At 40.4% G+C, this 18,686-nt stretch overlaps 1 protein-coding gene across 4 annotated transcripts in view; it reads left to right on the plus strand.

Annotated features, from left to right (window-relative positions):
• Positions 1-18,686, plus strand: part of camta1a (calmodulin binding transcription activator 1a) — a 1,215,621-nt gene that overhangs the window by 826,759 nt on the left and 370,176 nt on the right. For all 4 annotated transcript variants that reach the window (XM_059952154.1, XM_059952156.1, XM_059952157.1 and 1 more), the window contains exon 5: positions 7,807-7,878. In XM_059952154.1, coding sequence (XP_059808137.1) covers positions 7,807-7,878 — 72 coding nt within the window. The remainder of the gene's footprint in view (positions 1-7,806; positions 7,879-18,686) is intronic.

An 18,686-nucleotide genomic window follows, 5' to 3' on the forward strand; every position in this document is an offset into this window, starting at 1 on the left:
AACATCCAGATTTTTTATGCCTCCTAATGTGTTATCACACCATGACAGTAACAGAATGTGCCTTTTTTTAATATGACATATGTCACAAGATGTTATGCTGTGATATGACATAATGTCACAGCAGAAACATGATCACTCCGTGCTTTTTTAAATTCCATCCCAACCCTGTTAAAGTAATTAACATAATTATACATGGAATAAAAATGGTCAAAGAACTGCATAATGTAACAAAGTGAAACAACACGCTGGGCACCTCTGTTAGATGAAGTTGATCTCTGCTGATGTAAAGGTTCCATTTAATCTCATTCTGGTGGAACTTGGCAACAGGAGGGAGGTTCCTTCTGGGTTCAGCCGCTGATTGTCATGAGTGGAACAGGGCCATATAGTTGTTGGATGAGCTGGCTGATCTTGCCTGAAGCAGAATTTGCTTTCCTGCCGTTAGCCACAGTGCCCTTGAACATGGAAGAACAAAGTCAGGATTCTTGGAAGTACACCTCAACTATCCACTGATCTCTGCTAAAAAAAAAAAGAAGAAGAAATCAACCACATGATGGGAGAGATAGGATTGAGCTAATTTGTGTTATCTGATTGTTTAAATGGACTTGTGGCACTTACTGTCTATCCACACACGTCAAGTTGAATGAGAGAAGTACCAGATCCTGGTCAACCGACCATATGATGAATGAGTGTAGTGCAAGGAGCCCTGTAAATGAATCCCTTCCCTTACCAATTAGTTTAGGAGAATTTATGTTAAGCATTATCTTCTTCATTTTTGGCAACCCTCTAAACTTCCCAAAATCAATAGTTTGAAAGGAGTTTTATCAAATTATCTTGTAAATACTTAAATTGCTATTGCTGAGAGATAATCTGAATAAACTTTTAGGAGTTGTTTCTGAGTTAGTTTTGTGGATAATGGAACTCTGTGATTATATAATGCCCAAGATTCTACAGTTCACATTGTACCAAGAAGCACACATTTGGGACTCTGGTGTATTGAGATCACAGTCCCCTGAGAGAGCAAGAAAGAACAAACTGTCTTATATCACACTGTTCCAGAGCTCAGCAGATCTCAAAGCATTTATATAATTGAAAAATGCTTAATAATATAGTTAGAAGTCTGAAATAAAAGCTGAAAATGTTGAAAACACACATCAGGTCAGGCAGCTTCTATGAAGCAAGAATTCAAATTAACATTTCAGATTGAGCACTCTTCAACAGAACAGAAATATTATTATTGTTATAACATAGGACAACTTATGAACATTTATAAAATGTTCCATCCGAGATGCCAGGTGAGTTTTGGTTTAATATCCCGGCCACCTCTCCTTCAGTGCCATACAAGCCTATGGAGTAAAGGTTTGATCTTCATGAGCCTCTAGCTCAGAAATATGAATATTACTTCCCAGTAGCTCTTTTGTACAAGATACCGTTTCTTGTAGATGTACATGGTACCACTTCGTGTTGCAATATTTATTAATAATTTATTTGTCAATAGTGAAATTATCTTGGTCTCTACAGTGCAATCTTGGAACATGAAATGGTACCAGTGGTGTTTGTCCATAACCATCAAGCAAACTAAGGAGAAATATTTTCATTCGGTGATGAATTTATTGTCATGGATGATGAATTTACACATTTTTGGACATAAACTGGGAGTGGGCCATTGTGATTGAGAATATGCATCAGATTGTTGGCACATGCACAAGGCCCAAGTGCTATAAAATGTGATGACTTTCTATATATACTGTAGTCGTAGGTGGAACAACAGTGTTCTAATGGGTCCAAAGCAATCATGAGCAACATGTTACACGTTTGCCTCATGGACAGTGTGCAGGAAAGTGAAAACCCCTTGATTGTTTACAAGTGCCCAGTAGAAAGAAAGTGAAAGGCCACTATGTATAAGAGAGCAGGTGAGCTGCCACACCAGGAGCTTCCTCACACTGCTAATCGTCTGGGCTGTTAAATCTAGTTCATTTCTAAACATCTCCTGCTGCTTTCCCCTTTAAAGAAAGTATAAAAAACATTAAATTCTTAACCTGATTAATTTGGACTATGCTAGACACTTACCTACCAAGAGAGGTTTCAAATAAATTTAACATGAAAAATGAGTAACAGAAAGAGCTTGGGAGCCAGCGGACAGTGATTGATAGCAAATTAAAATCTGTCTTCATAGTCAGTGGCTACAGTCTCCTCTTTGCAGCTTGTGAATCGACACAATTGGATGGATGTTCATGGTTGACAGGTACCAATTCCAAGTTAAATTGTGCATCTATTAGACAGGCAGTTTTAACATCAGACAGTGATAGGAGCACACGATTTGCTAGGAGGCACATTGGACACAAATATTTCCTTTTATTAATTTAACTTACATCTCTCGTATCCTGAATTTACTTCTCTGTGTCTTTACTTAAAATTACCTCTCGACCCCTTGTACTTAATCCTTATCCCCATAGTGCACACAACTTTCAAATTGTACTCCCTTGAATGCTGTCCCAATGGATCACGGTAAATTATTGAACTATTTAATCATACTTCAGTTACTGAAACCTAACTGGCACACAAAAGATAATTGCATTTCTATAATGCCTTTTGTAACCCCAGAGTATCTCCAGTATTTTACTGCCAAATAATTGTTTTTGGTGTGTAAACACTGTTATCAAGAAGAGAACTCTACAACCATGACTCAATATGGAGACATCGAATGACCAAGCAGTCTGTTTTAGTGATTCTGCGTGACAATTAACTTTAATCACTATGGTAAGGAAGACACCTCTGTTCTGTGAAATAGTACAACAGATTCAGATCAGATGAAGTCTCGGTGTTATTACCATACCCAAGACAAAGCAATATGTTCTCTCTGTTGCATGAGTGCTCTCCTGACTCAGCTGGCAGATTTGACACAATAACAATGTTGTAGTATGCCCAGTATCACCAAAAGTATTTCCAACATCACAAACAGTTTGAGAATCCCAGCATCACTAACTTTGTGGGAATTTCAGCATTACCAACCTTGTGGGAATTTCCAACATCACCAACAGTGCAGGAATCTAAATGTAGTGCAGGATTTCCAGACTTGCTAACAGTGCACGATTCTCATTGCTACGTGTGTGGAATTGCCGATGTTGCCAACAGTGTAAGGATCTGAACATCATGGACAATGTAGCATTTCCAGTTTTATTTATGTGCTGTTAAGTTTCTATGTTCTATATGTTCTATATAACATTTACACCAATGCAGGATTCCCAATATCAATAATACTAATGGATTTCCAACTTTATTTATATCAATCAGGATTCCCAATGTTTCATTGCAACTTAGTTCACCTCATGTGCACATCACAAAGCTTACCTGTGGAAAATTCAAAAGGTTTGTATTGAGCTAATAATGTTGCATTATTCCCCACCTTAAATTTAGCACTCCTTTCATAGAGGAAGCTTTTGTCTGGCACCAGGCTACAGGCATTGTCTTTGCAATTCAGTTTGGAGCAGTCATTTCCAGTTCAAAACATAGGAGTCATAGGCAATATTCCTACTCATATTTTACTGCCTTTTGCACACTGGTTGAACACCCAAGTTGGTGGGGTTTTTCATTGATTCTGTTATGGTTATTATTATGGGTTTATTGAGGATGCTCACAAGAAAATGAATCTCAGGGTTATATATAGTGTCATATTTGTACTTTGATAATAAATTTACTTTGAACTTTTAGATAGATTAAGATAAGATTTTTGATTATCAGTTGGGGTGTAGGTGTTGGGCAAAGCAGTCTTTCATACTAATAATAGTTCTTTATTGATCCCAAAGGAAATATCCATGTGTAGGATTGCAAGTGTACAGATATACAAATGTACAAATACTAGAGGAGAAGTAAGAAAGAATTAAAAAAAAGTTACCTCAAACAGTCTAACATGAGGGGGTCATCACTTTCCTAGCGGTAGGTTGACTCATTACAGAGCCTAATGGCCGAGGTTAAGAATGACTTTGTATGGTGCTCTTTGGAGCAGCGCAGTTGTCTTAGTCTAGTACTAATAGTGCTCCTCTACTCAGCCAAGGTGGCATGCAGAGGGTGAGAAACATTGTCTAGAATTCCCAGGATTTTCCATAGGATCCTTTGTTCTACCACAGCCTCAAGTGTGTCCAATTTGATTCTTATAACAGAGCCAGCCTTTCCAATCAGTTTATTGAGCCTGTTGACATTGCCCATGTGATGCCATTGCCCCAGCAGGCCACCATATAGAAGATTGTACTGGTGACAACATGTGAACATGCCTGCATACTCCAAAGGACTCAGGAAGTAGAGGCGACTCTGGCCCTTCTTGTACACAGCCTCTGTGTTGGTGCTCCACTCGAGTCTGTCATCCAAGTGCACCCCAGGAACTTGTAGGTCCTCACCACATCCATACCCTCACCATCAATAATAAGAGGGAGCAATGCCAGCGTAGTCTTCCTAAAGTTCATCACCATCTCCTTTGTCTTACCTGGAGTATCGAAGTTAATTTAAATCAGTTTTCACTTGTGCACTGTGAAATTCACCCACACAATAAGAGGAACTTAAAGAGCAATGGCGGAAAATTGGCGTTTTATATCTGCAGAGAAAATATTTCAGAATATAACCTTCTGTAATGCATGTTTTAACAAAGATCCCACAGTGACCTGCTGGAAACAAGGTATTATACACAGTCAGGTTACACACTGAACGGTGAAAGATGTCCACTGATAAGCCTATTTTGACATTGACTGTAGCTAGACTAAAATATATTATTCTTCAAAGCATTCATAGTGAATTATAGTTTCCATTGTGGCCTGAATTTAAAGAGACAGTGTCTTTATTTTCCAAACACTTTCATTTGTTTGCAAGTGTTTATCTTTTTTTATCCTCGTTTGCTGACATTTTCTGGGAATAGATTCACAGTTGGCAATTGCAGTAGTATTTCACTACATAGTCATTTATCAAATAGGTGTGTTAGGATATTGGCTGTGTAACTAGCGATTCTGAGGACTTGTTGAAAGGGAGCAATGAAGTAAGATTAAAGGAGATTTGTGTAGAGCACTGGCAATGGCATCAACCTATTGGGCTGAATAACTTTCTTCTGTACCATAATTTCAAAGTAGTACACTGTCCATACTTCAACACAGTGAATTTTGCAATTCAATTAAGTAATTCTCAAGTTCAATTTTATTGTCATTAAACCGTACACACATATACCATCAAATGAAACAACATTCCTCCGGTTCAAGGCGCCCAACATAATACATGCAGGATAAATCATACCCAACACGTAAGTAATGGTACCACAAATAGATTAACAAATAATAAGGAGCATTCATGTCACAAGTTAAAAACTAAACTGTATAACGGTACTGGTGCTGCATATGTGATGGTGGAAGGGGGTTCAGTATTCTCACAGCCTGGAGGAAGTTGCTGTTCCCTATCCTAATAGTCCTTGACCTAATGCTATGGCATCTCCTGCCTGATGGTAGAACATCAAGGAAATTGTTGGACGGATGAGAAGGACCATTGACAATGCTGAGGGTTCTGCGTATGCAGTGCTTTTGATAAATTCTTCTGATGGGCAGAAGAGAGACCTTGATGATTCTGTCAGCAGTCCTTGCAATCCTTGGTAAGGACTTACAGTCACATGCCTTGCAATTTCTGTATCAGACAGTGCTGTATCTGGTCCAGACACTCTTAATGGTGCTCCTGTAAAAATTGATTAGAATTGAGGAGGGGGGGAGGAGAGGCAGCCTCGCTCACCTCAATCAACTCAGGAAGTGGAGATGCTGTTGTGCTTTCTTGACCAAAGTGAATTGAATTGACTTTATTTCTTACATCCTTCACATACATGTGGAGTAAAAGTCTTTATGTTATGTCTCTGTCTAAATATGCAATACACAATCGTAGTAATTTATAATACATAGAGCAATCAATGTAATAGAGAATACACTATACAGCGTGAGTTAATCAGTCTGATGGCCTGATGGAAGAAGCTGTCCCGGAGACTGTTGGTCCAGGTTTTTATGCTGCGGTACCGTTTCCCGGATGGTAGCAGTTGGGATAGATTATGGTTAGGGTGACTCGGGTCCCCAATTATCCTACGGGCCCTTTTTACACACCTGTCCTTGTAAATGACCTGAATCATGGGAAGTTCACAACTACAGATGCACTGGACTGTCCACACCACTCTCTGCAGAGTCCTGCAATTAAGGGAGGTACAGTTCCCATACCAGGGAGTGAAAAAAAAACAGCCAGGATACTCTCAATTGTGCCCCTCTAGAAAGTTTTTAGGATTTGGGGGCCCATACCAAACTTCATCAACCATCTGAGGTGAAAGAGGCACTGTTGTGCCTTTATCACCACACAGCTGGTGTGTATAGACCACGTGAGTTCCTCAATGATGTGGATGCCGAGGAACTTCAAGCTGTTTACCCTCTCAACCCCAAATCCATTGATGTCAATAGGGGTTAGCCCTACTCCATTCCTCCTGTAGTCCACAACCAGCTCCTTTGTTTGTTTAACATTGAGGGAGAGGTTGTTTTCTTGACACCACTGTGTCAGAGAGATGACTTCTTCCCTGCAGGCCACCTCATTATTTTTTGAGATAAGGCCAAGCAATGTGGTGTCATCGGCAAATTTAATTAGCCCATTAGAGCTGTGGGTGGTGACACAGTCATGGGTATACAGGGAGTAAAGGAGGGGACTCAGTACACAGCCCTGAGGGGCTCCTGTATTGAGAGTCAGAGAGGTGAAGGTGAGGGATCCTTCTCTTACCTTTAGCTGACGATCTGACAGGAAGTCCAGGATCCAGCTTCACAAGGCTCTAAGCTTCTTGTTGAGCCTGGATTGAACTATGGTGTTGAATGCTGAACTGTAGTCGAAGAACAGCATTCTCACATAAGTATCCTTCTTCTCCAGATATGTAATGTCTAGTGATGTTGAGGGACCAGGTGAGGTCCTCTTTTATGTGTACTTCCAGAAACAACATTCTGGTAGTATTTGGGGTAAAATTGTGAATGAACTTGCTTGTTTCTGGCCCAGAACTAACAGCAGGATTGGAAAAAAAACACACAACTTTTTTAAGGTAATAGGTTTTTAGGGTCTGATTTGTGTTAGTAGGAATATTACCTATGACATTAAAATGTCTCCTCAGTTTTTGTAATAGAAGTTTTAGATTTCTGCTAAAGCTTTGAAGCCGAAGTACTTTACTCCCCTTTGGAATTTAATGCTCTTAATTTTGAGATAGTAGAGTCTTTGTTTTCAACAGCACTGATTGGTTGCATGTGAATGTGAAATTCAATTGAATATTAACCTTTCTTTCTGATAAAAGCATTCAAAATGTCGTTGGCAACACGAGTGAATCTGCAGATGCTGGAAATAAATAAAAAAGCACAAAATGCTGGCAGAACTCAGCAGGCCAGACAGCATCAATGGGAGGAGGTAGTGACGACGTTTCAGGCCAAAACCCTTTATTAGGAGGGTTAAAATGTCATTGCATGCCCGATGGAAATCCTCCCCCACCCCTTTAGCCCTATAATATGCCTTCTACTGCTCTCAATAAAGAATAATGACTTAATTATGAGAAAATGCTGGGAGAACTCATCAAGTCAAGTAGCATCTGTGAAATGGAATAAACAGTCGGCATTTTGGGTGTAAATGACTTTGACATGGTGCAGGAAATTGCTGTAGATTAATTTAATTAATTAATTAACAAAGAAGCAAAAAAAAAATCTGAAAGAATATATGTAACAGAGTAGGACTGAACTTGACCAAGAGAAAATTTAGTCTTCTCTTTATCTTTTGTCTTCACAGTGTCTCTATGGCTGCTATGTCCACTCTTCCATTATCCCCACTTTCCACCGGAGGTGCTATTGGCTTCTTCAGGTAGGAGATGATTTGATATTATTTTGTGAAATGTGGCTATGAAAACTAGCCCATATAGCACTGCAAGATAGTGTTTAGTGTATTTCTACTACCATCTGCTCATTTGGGGCAGAATTTTCATTGCGACTCTTTGGTGGAATTCCTTTGCACTTGGCTTTCACATCATTGGATCAGCCAGATTCCTGATTACTTCTGCCCATTGAAAATATGTTCCTTCAGATGCTTTTCAAATATCTGTTTGGTTCCTTGGTTTTGTAATATTTCTCAAAAATAATGTACTAACTTGAGACATTAATGTAAAGTACTGTAACTTCTTGGGCCCCTTTTTGTTTCAGTATTTCTTGGCAAAAGCTCCTTGTGCTGGATTTCACATTATGGAATTGAAACAACAATTAGCAGATTAATGTAATCATTGGTATGGTCAAGGTGGACTAAAGAGCCTGTGTTGTGCTACAAAACTCAATGAATTGCACTGGGGAAATGGGACAGTAAAAATCTGAGGACATGGTTCCTTCCATGGTCTGAATGAAGCGTACAAGTTCCAGAAGGCACTTGGAGTATTGTGAGCAGGTTTGGGCCTCTTATCCAAGAAATGATGTGCTGGCATTGGAGAGGGTCCAGAGGAGGTTCATGAGAATGAGCCCAGGAATGAAAGGGTTAATGTATGAAGAGCGTTTGATGGCTTTGAGCATCTACACTGGAGCTTAGAAGAATGGGGGGATCTCATTGAGACTATTGAATATTGAAGTCTAGAAAAAGTGGATGTGGAGAGGATAATTTCTTTAATGGAGGAGTCTCGGACCAGAGGGCACAGTCTCAGAATAGAGGGACATTGATTTAGAACATAGTTGAGGAAAAATTTCTTTAGCCAGAGGATGGTCAATCTGTGGAATTCATTGCCAAGTCACTTTTTATACTTAAGATGGAGGTTGATAAGGTCTTAATTATTCTGTGCATCAAAGTTATGGGGAGAAGGCAGGAGAATGGGGTTGAGAGAGGTAATAAATCAGTCAAGTCAAGTCACTTTTATTGTCATTTCGACCATAACTGCTGGTACAGTACATAGTAAAAATGAGACAATGTTTTTCAGGACCATGGTGTTACATGACACAGTGCCAAAACTAGACTGAACTACGTAAAAAACAACACAGAGAAAGCTACACTAGACTACAGACCAACACAGGACTGCATAAGGTGCACAAAAACAGTGCAGGCATTACAATAAATAATAAGCAGGACAATAGGGCAAGGTGTCAGTCCAGGCTTCGGGTATTGAGGAGTCTGATAGCTTGGGGGAAGAAACTGTTACATAGTCCGGTCGTGAGAGCCCGAATGCTTCGGAGCCTTTTCCCAGACAGCAGGAGGGAGGAGAGATTGTTTGAGGGGTGCATGGGGTCCTTCATAACACTGTCATAATGGAATGATGGAGTAGGCTCAAAGGGCTGAATTCCTAATCCTGCTCTTATATCTTATGGTCAAATGTGGACTGCTGTCATTTGACAGTGTATCAATCAGGCAGAATGATAATCTATCTTGGCCAGTAGTATACTTCAGGTGTTGTATATTGGAGAGGTATATATCAAGTGCTTATTGTTCAGAGTGTATTGAATATTGTATTTATTGGGTTGGAAGTGACTTTCAGCTATGGATTATGTGAGGCAATGTATGTGATAGATGAAGTTTGCACTTAGTGTATAAAGGTGAGATGTGTAGTTAGTTGGGTATGTGGTGAACGGGATCTGCTTAAGTAGGTACTTATTTCAGGGAATCCACGGGGATGGTGTAAATTAGCAGTGAAAAGACATTGAAGAGGTTCATATATCACTTTGGATGGTTAGACAGAACATATACTAGTGTAGTATATATTTGATGAGTTGCTTCGAAAGCAGTCTTATATAAAAGGGGTTGCATATCAATATAGCTTGAATTTATAAATTACTGGGGTGTAAATTGAGCTGGTTATCAATAAAATGAGTTTGTATCAGGATTTGGTATGAATAAACTGTTCTCAGGCTTTCAGCCTGGCACAGGTATCGATTTTAACTGATATTTCGATGACAAACTCTGCCATCTTCATGAAGAAACATTGGTTCAAGTTGATACCTGGAAGCCTGAGAAGAGTTTATTTGTCATATATGCCAGAAAAGTGCAAGATCCTTTTTCAGGATCGTTTCTGATGAGGCAGAGTTTATGCATTGTGGTAGAACCAGAGGGTGCAAATGTGAAAATATTGGATGGATTTTAATCAGGACAGTGCAAATGTTGCTTATCAAAGCTTATTGGAGACATGGATATGGGAGTGATGAATTTCTGAATTGGGTAGTGGTTTATTAGGCATACAGATGATGATGAATGGATAGAAAATGCAAGATACAAAAAATATTTTCCTTTTATGCTCTACACTCCTTCCTTCCACTTCTCTCTCCACCCCTTCTTCACTCCTATCCCTGCCACCTTGTTACCCTCTGCTCTTTCTTCTCTTCAGTTTTCTCTTTCTTAATCTTTCCTCTGCTATTTACTTACCCCAAATCCCCTAGTTCCTCATTTCCTGTACCACTGTCTGTTTGCTCTTGTGCCTCTATAACGGAGGGAAAGATCCCAGAGAACTTGATAACAGCACTGCAGCGGCCTGCTAATTAAAGGGAGTGAGTGGGTGAGAATGGGATTGAATTCCTTTCTGCCAAGTTTTTATCTGTCGAGAAAGGCACAGGCTGTGGAGCCATTAACAAATGTATCTCAGCAAGACTTCCAAGCTGTGATAGAGAATAAAGGGAGTACCCCTTTCCTCATGACGCCCTGTGGTTCCCCTGCCACATTGGCATGTTATATACCTTTCAAATGTTTGCACAGTACGGATCAATTTAGATGAAAACAGCTAGTTGTGATGAGGCCCTGTTGGCATGATCTAGATGGACATGATCAATAACAAAGGCAGCACAGAGCATAGCAACAATAAAATAATGTACACTGCCAACAAGGAGAGAAATTAAATAATGCATCTTGAGTAAATGGTCTCACAACAAAAACAGTACACATAAAGCAGCTGGGCTTTGAGGCACAGTTAACTAAGAGAAGCTATCCTAAAGATAATCCTGATTATCTCTTGCTGTCGCTGGCCACACTGCAGCGCTTGATAATCAGAGGATATATTAAAGGCGATTGGCAAAAGAGGCAGAGACAGCATAAGGAAAAACCTTATTTTCACAGTGAGTTGTTAGGATTAGGAATGCACTGCCTGGCTCAGTGGAAGCTTTCAAAGGGGAATTCGATAAGAAATTGCAGCACAATGAGGAAAGAGGACAGGATTGAACGAACAAAGAAGAGATGGCACAGTCCAAGTGGACTCCCTTCTGTGGTTTTCTCTGATACTGCACCCATTGTAGTAAGAGAAAAAGAAAAAAAAACAAATGTGTTTGTCATTTAGATTCAATTAGTGTATGAGTGAGGGTTTGAAGAACAGTCTGTGCTGAAAGTCTTATCACCAGCTCTGTCAGATCCCATGTTGTAAAGAGACTAGCCAACAAAGTATCACAGAAAGGTTACATTGCAGGGTAAGGTCATTCAGCCCATCAAATCGGTGCTGCACTGTACGAGAGCAATCCATAAAGTCCCACTCTCCTGCCTGTGTCTAACAGCTTATTAATTCTTCGAAACTGAAGCACTCATCTGGCAAATATTGCAGACTTCATAGCTTCTCTGTAGTGCTTCGCAGTAGGCTTTGTACCCTAGATTTTGGGAAACTGCAAAGATCTCACAGTGTGGTAGAGAATGGGTTTGTGAGCATAGTGAGCTGGAGGGAGAAACTAGGGCTCTGCAAATTAGTTTGTATTCAGGGAGTAAGAAAGACATAGAGGTTTGAAAGAACCAAGAAGGAAATATTTATTTAAAAACTGGCAGTGTGGTAGTGCCAGTTACATTGAGAGGGAAAAGTTCCATGGGGATATAGGCTACAACATACTTTTCCTGGGTCTGACTGAAGATAGGGAGATAACTGAATAAGGTGGGGAAATCATCCAGGAGATAATCTTGAGCAATGAAAGATGAGGAATCAGCTAGGGTCTTGGAGAAAGTTCTCTATTCCTTGTACCATATACAAATGAGGTTATGGGAAGCAAGAAGAAGGGCAGGAACCAGGATAATAGCTCATCACACAGGTCCATTGGATAGGAATAACCAACAGTCACAAACTCTGCATTGTGAGACCAGGATAAAAAAATGAGAGGGGTTGGATTTTCATTATCAGATGCAAAATTAAGAATAAATCTGTGTGAAATTTAACTGCCTGCGACTCCCCACCAAGAAATGGCTATTGGCCTGCAGGGGCAGGTGGGAGTGACCTTGCGCTGTGCAGGGTTGGAGGAAATGTGGGCGAAATTGGGTCTCAACTCTTATAGGGAACACCTCTGCTCCATGTGAGCCTTCACGGTGCATAACATAGTGTTTATGGGTTCAGTTGCACCATTGCAGTTGGTGAGGACACGCGCCTGCACACAGGCCGCAAAACACAAGCACAAAGCGCAGCACACACACACACACACACACACACACACACACACACACACACTTCATCACAGTGTAGGATAATGGCAAAGATGCTTGGATGCAGACGAGACATCAGAGTTAAATCGGCCAGTGGAGTTCAAAGATGATTGTTCACGGTTAGGAGGTCAGCTGCGAGGAGAGGAGATCTTCTCACCTGCTTTTATTGCATCTGCTCTGTTGGCTGTTTCCCAAAATATTTTGGCAGATCATCAAAAAGAGAGACTTGAGAATCATTAACAATAATCAGATCTGAGAGAGGTGCAAGGAATATGCAGCTGATTAAAAGTGACAGCTTTTATTATTGTTTTGGGACTAAGTTTAGAGAAGGTACATGGAGAATATTCTGGAACTCAATTTGCACAGGCTTTGAAGCATGGACTTTAATAGCTAACAGACTGGAATCATTTTTTCCCTCAAAGATACATGTATAAGCAAACAAATAGATTTGTTTTCTCTTAAACGATGCCAATAGTTCAATTGGCAAACCTGCAGTCCCGACTCTTCAGTTTAACCTCCAGTGTAGGCTGTGCTACTGTTCTCCCTTTTCTGCAATGAGTTTACTATTCCTTTAGATGATTATTTTTTGCATTCTCTCCTCTTCCCATTGACTTGGATCTCATACTTTAGAATCTTTGGCAACTCATGATTCTCTCCCTAAAATCACCTGCATCAGCCAACCTTTCAAATATCTGTCTTAGAACACAGAACATCGAAGAGTGCAGCACAGCAACAGGCCATTCAGCCCGTAATGTTGTGCTGAACCAGATAAAAAGCAAATCAAAAATACCCAAACTCTACCTACTCCTACCTACATCATGGTCATATTCCTCCACTTTGTTACATCCATGTGCCTATCCAAGCAATTCCTAAAAGCCTCTAATGTACTTCCCTCTACCGCCATACTGAGCAGCACATTCCAGGCATCCATGACTCTCTAAGTTAAAAAGCATCCCCCTTGAACCTACCTGCCCCCCCATCTTCAATGCATGCCCTCTGGTATAAGACATTTCAACCCTGGGAAACAGTTACTCCCTGTCCACTCAGACTATGCCTATCATAATCTTATAAACCTCTTACAGATATTCCCTCAGCCTCCGATGCTCCTGAGAAAACAACCCAAGTTTATCCAGCCGCTCGTGTTAGCAAATGCCCTCTGAACTAGGCAGCATCCTGGTAAATCTCTTCTTCACCCTCTCCAAAGCCTCAACATCCTTCCTACAGGGGGGGTGACCAGAAATATATGCAATACCCCAGATGAGGCCTAACCAGCCTTTATAAAATGCAACATAACCTCCTGACTTTTGAACTCAGTGCCTCAACTACTAAAAGCAAGCATTCCATAAGCCTTCTTAACCACCTTATCAACCTGTGTAGCCACTTTCAAGGAGCTATCAATTTGGATCCTAAGATCGCTCAGCCGAGCAACATTGTTAAGGACCTTGTCCTTAACAGTGTGTTGTCTCCTTGCGTTTGCCCTACCGAGGAGAAACACCTCACATTTATCTGGGTTAAACTCCATCTGCCATTTTTGCAACTGGTCTATATCGTGCTTTTGGAATGTGTTGTTTTCCTCATGCTTCTGTGATGTACCAGAGGATGCCTTTTCTACACAACAGCATGCAGTTTGCTGTCGGTGGGTGACCACTACTTCTTTTTTCAATCCCTCTGTTCCATGAAGAAGAGATTGCCAAGATATTTACCCTTGCTCGTTAAGCAATAGCTGTTGAAACATGTAAAGCTATGGGGGTTAGGATCAGATATACAAGAGACTACAGATGCTGAAACCTGGAACAACAAAAAAACAAACTGAGGGTGGAACTCAGTGAATCAGGCTACATTTAAAGAGGGAAAGGAATAGGATGTTTTAGATCGAGACCCTACTTCTGGACTGAGAGCGGAGAGGAAGGATTGCGAGTATAAAGGGGAGAAGGGAAGGGATTAGGTAGGGGCTGGTAGGTGTTTGCTGGACCTAGATGCAGAGAGGAATGATGAGTAAATGGAGCTCCATGGGTGAGCGGGAGGGGCGGAATTGGGAGATAGGCATTTGGAAAATGATAAGAAATATATAGGACAGAAAGAACCCGGTTGGGAGAGGGAAAGGTCAGTATCGAACCTGAAACTTGACAATGATAAGTGGAGCACAAGAGGAGCAAATGCTGGACTCTAATTAGTAAAGGTGATGTGGAACCAAATAAGGGAATGCTGATGAGCAGCCAGAATCCAGATAGAAGAGGAGATAGAAGTGTGGGGAAAAATGCATGTGTGATAAGTGGATGGAACCAAGGGGGTGGGGGAGCAAAACAGGGTGGTGGAGGAGGGACTAGAGGGGTGTATGGAAAAATGAGGATGGGAGAACCTAAGTAGATGAGAAGGAGGAAAAGGTAGAAAAGCAGAGGGAGTGGGGATTATCTGAAGTTGGGACATCCAGTGTTCATACCATTGCGTTGAGGAATACCCAGTCAGGATATGAAGTGCTATTCTTCAAGTTTGTGTTTTGGCTTAACCAAGAAGTGGGACCAGCTACTAGAAAGTTATGGATTAACAGGAAGGATCTGTCTTTGCAAGAGTTAAGTATATATTTCATCTATGTATATTAATACATATACAGATAGACACAAAGAATAGCAAAGGTAAAATCACAAAGCTGTGGACTCATAGACCATAACATCTTCACATTGAAATATATAATTCTTCCTTTATCATCGCTACATATTTATCCTTGAACTCCCAGCCCAGGAAAACTGTGTAAGTGCTTTCACTGGAAGGACTGCAGATATTCAAGAAAACAGCTCACCGTCAGCTGCTCAAAAAAAATTATGGAGGAATAATAAATACTAGTCTTGCCAGTGATGTCCGTATGCAAAATAATATATAAAACAAAGCAGCTGATACTGTTGTATTTGTATTAGTAACTACATATCTGCAATAATCTGGGGCTGTTGCTGGTTCCTTGGCTGATGAATGATAATTAATGTGATTCAGATTAATTAGTTTAGCAAGAAATGTTCTCCTGATACCAGGATTTAAATTCTATACTCTTGTTTTCTGTTTTTACCCTTATTATCAATAGGTCAATTTGTGTCTCAGCCCCATTTTTGCTTATTCTGACTCTAAACCCACATGGTTCTGAGATTGCAGACTAACTGTGGGTTCTTGCCACAGAACAGTATTAATTGAATAGCTGCATTCAAAGGTCGTCACACCAGGCTCAAAAACTTCCAAACCTGGTTGTTAAACTAGCATGGTGGTTAGCAAAATGCTTTACAGTACCAACGACCTGGGTTCAATTCCCCACTGCTGCCTGCTAGGAGTTTTATGTTCTCCCTGTGACCACATGGGTTGCCTCTGGGCACTCTGGTTTCCTCCCACTGTCCAAAGGTATACCAGTTGGTGGGTTAATTGGACATTGTAAATTGACCCATGATTAGGCATGGATTAAATCGGGGGATTGCTTGGCGGCATAGCTTGAAGGCCGGGAAGGGCCTATTCTGCACTGTAGCTCGGTTAAAGTTAAAAATGATTCTCTACATTCCAATTAAAGATCAACGTGCCCTGGGATAATGACCTGCAAGCTTTCAGTTTGGGTGCCACGGTAACGTAGTGGTTAGAGGGACGCTGTTACAGCTTGGGGCTTTCTGGAGTTTGGAATTCAATTGCGGTGCCACCGGTACATCCTTTTCCATGGAATACATTGGTTTTCCCCAGGTGCTCTGGTTTCCTCCCACAGTCCAACCATGTGACAGGTAGAATAAATAGTCATTGTAAATTGTTCATTGATTAGGTTAGTGTTAAATTAGGGTTGCTGGAGCAACTTGGGTTGAAGGGCCAGAAGGGCCTACCCAGCACTGTATTACTAAATAAATAAATCAATAAATAAATAAGCACGCACATAAATAAATAAATAACCTTTTCTGTACAGAAAACTATCTTTGTTTGCCATTGTTGCTGTTGTTCGAGTTTTGATTCCAGGAGATAGGAATCCTTGAGCTGATTGATCATACAAAGGATCCCATGGCTGGCCTCTCACCAAACTCAATAAACTTGAGCTCACACAAAACTCTACCACCCACACTCCAACTCACTCATGACCTGTTTATTAATTGCTCTGAGCACACTGACCTGCATCAGTCAGACTTCAACAATGCAACAATCTGAAATTCTGCACTTATTTAGATTTATTCCAAAGTGTGAACCGTCCCCCTGTTTCTGTAATCAGCTCTCTTACACACCTTTGATTTGTTCAGGTTCAGCAGTGTTTAGTTGCCTCATCCCTAACTTTGGAGTTCTCTCCCTCAACCTCTCCACACTTCCAGCCAGCTCTCCCTGTTTTTTCAAAATCTGCCTCTTGGCTGATGGCTTGGATTACCTCGCCTCATTTTTTTTTTGTGGCTGCATATCAAATATGGTTTGATTATGCAGCTTTTGGGCTCATAGTTTTTCCCTAACAAGAGTTTCCTGGGTTTACAATTCTAGCAGTGTTTTGCTGGAGGCATTTGTACTTGTGCAGACATCAGGGTATCAACTCTACAAAAGCAGCTATCTGCAGGAATAAAAAGAAAACCCAGTGATATTTCTAAAATCATAGAAATGTTTACATTGTTTATTTTTCTGCCTACATTCAATTGATAAAATACAGTGAATGGAGAATATATATATATATATATAAATTTACATGTAATTAGTCTCAGTTATTCACGACCAAACTTGAGTGGATATAATGAATGAACTCTGGCTTATAATAGCACTGTCATGAATTGCAGGCAAATAAAAAGAAAAATTAATATCAAAATGTTGATGCAGGAAATGGCCTCTAAGAATGGAGTTGTCAATGTCCTCTCTACAATGCCTCAGCACACAACATTTCTTGGATTATGTGACATCTCTGCCCTAGCACTCAACATCCTGATTGATTCCAGTTTGATGATCAGATTATATCTTCTACTCCTTGTTTCTCAAAGAATAAATAGAATATTAAGTTGTTTTACCACCTTGAAAATTGCTTTGTTATTTCTTCTGAAATCAGACATGTGATATATTGTAAGGAGCTAGTGAGTAAGCAAAGCTTCCTCGATGCTCTGAATCTTGTGAAGAGCAAAAGGCATAATTTTTACACCAGCTTCACATTATTGATGCTGTGTACGTTAAGATTCTGACACTAAAAGCTTTCTGTTGTACTGGGACTAAAAGAGACATGACAGGGCAATCAAATGTAAAATGAATGCCATTTATATGCTGAAGTTTGGTTCTCCTGTCACAACTTTCTACTGTAGTTGTAAGATATGACTGCATCTAAACTGTATGGTATGGCCATATGGTGCACTGAATTAAACCACTGACCTTTACAGTCCCCAGTACAGTTCTGATTAGCATTTTATATGAAGTACTTTGAGGAGCCTCAACATCTTATTGGACAAGAGCCTATTGCACAAACCAAGCTTGCAAAACTCAGCTATAGAAATGTGGGCTGAGTGGCTTCTTACCATGCTCATAGAAAGGTACAACACTGAAGCAGACCCTTTGGCTCATCTAGTCTGTGCCGAGCCATTTAAACTGCCATCTATCTGCACCGGGACCATAGCCCTCCATACCCCTACCATCCACATACCTATTCAAATTTCTCTTAAAAATAGAAATCGAGCACCACTTGTGCTGGCAGCTCATTGCATGCTTTCACAACCCTCTGAATGAAGAAGTTTGCCCCTGTGCTTTTCACCTTTCACTCTTAACCCATGACCTTCAGATGCAGTCCCACCCAACCTCAGTGGAAAAAGCCTGCTGGCATTTACCCTATCCATACCCCTCATAATTTTATAAACCTATATCAAATCTCCTCTCAATCTTCTACATTCCAACGAATAAAGTCTTAACCTATTCAATCTATCCACATAACTCAGGTCCTCCAGACCTAGCAACATCCTTGCAAATTTTTTTTCTGTACTCTTTCATCTCTTCTGTAGGTAGGTGACCAAAACTGCACACAATATTCCAAATTAGGCCTCACCAATGTCTTATACAACTTCAACGTAACATCCCATCTCCTGTACTCAATACTTTAATTTATGAAGACCAATGTGTCAAAAGCTTTCTTCATGACCCTATCAATCTGTGACGCCACTTTCAACGAATTATGGATCTGTATTCCCAGATCTCTTTGTTCTACTGTACTCCTCTACTGTACTTATCATTCACTGTGTACTACTTACCCTTGTTCATCCTATTGAAGTGCAACACACCTTGCACTTGTCTACATGAACTGCCATCAGCCA

Source organism: Hypanus sabinus, chromosome 27 (assembly GCF_030144855.1).
Source record: "Hypanus sabinus isolate sHypSab1 chromosome 27, sHypSab1.hap1, whole genome shotgun sequence".
In the NCBI taxonomy this organism is placed as follows: domain Eukaryota; kingdom Metazoa; phylum Chordata; class Chondrichthyes; order Myliobatiformes; family Dasyatidae; genus Hypanus; species Hypanus sabinus.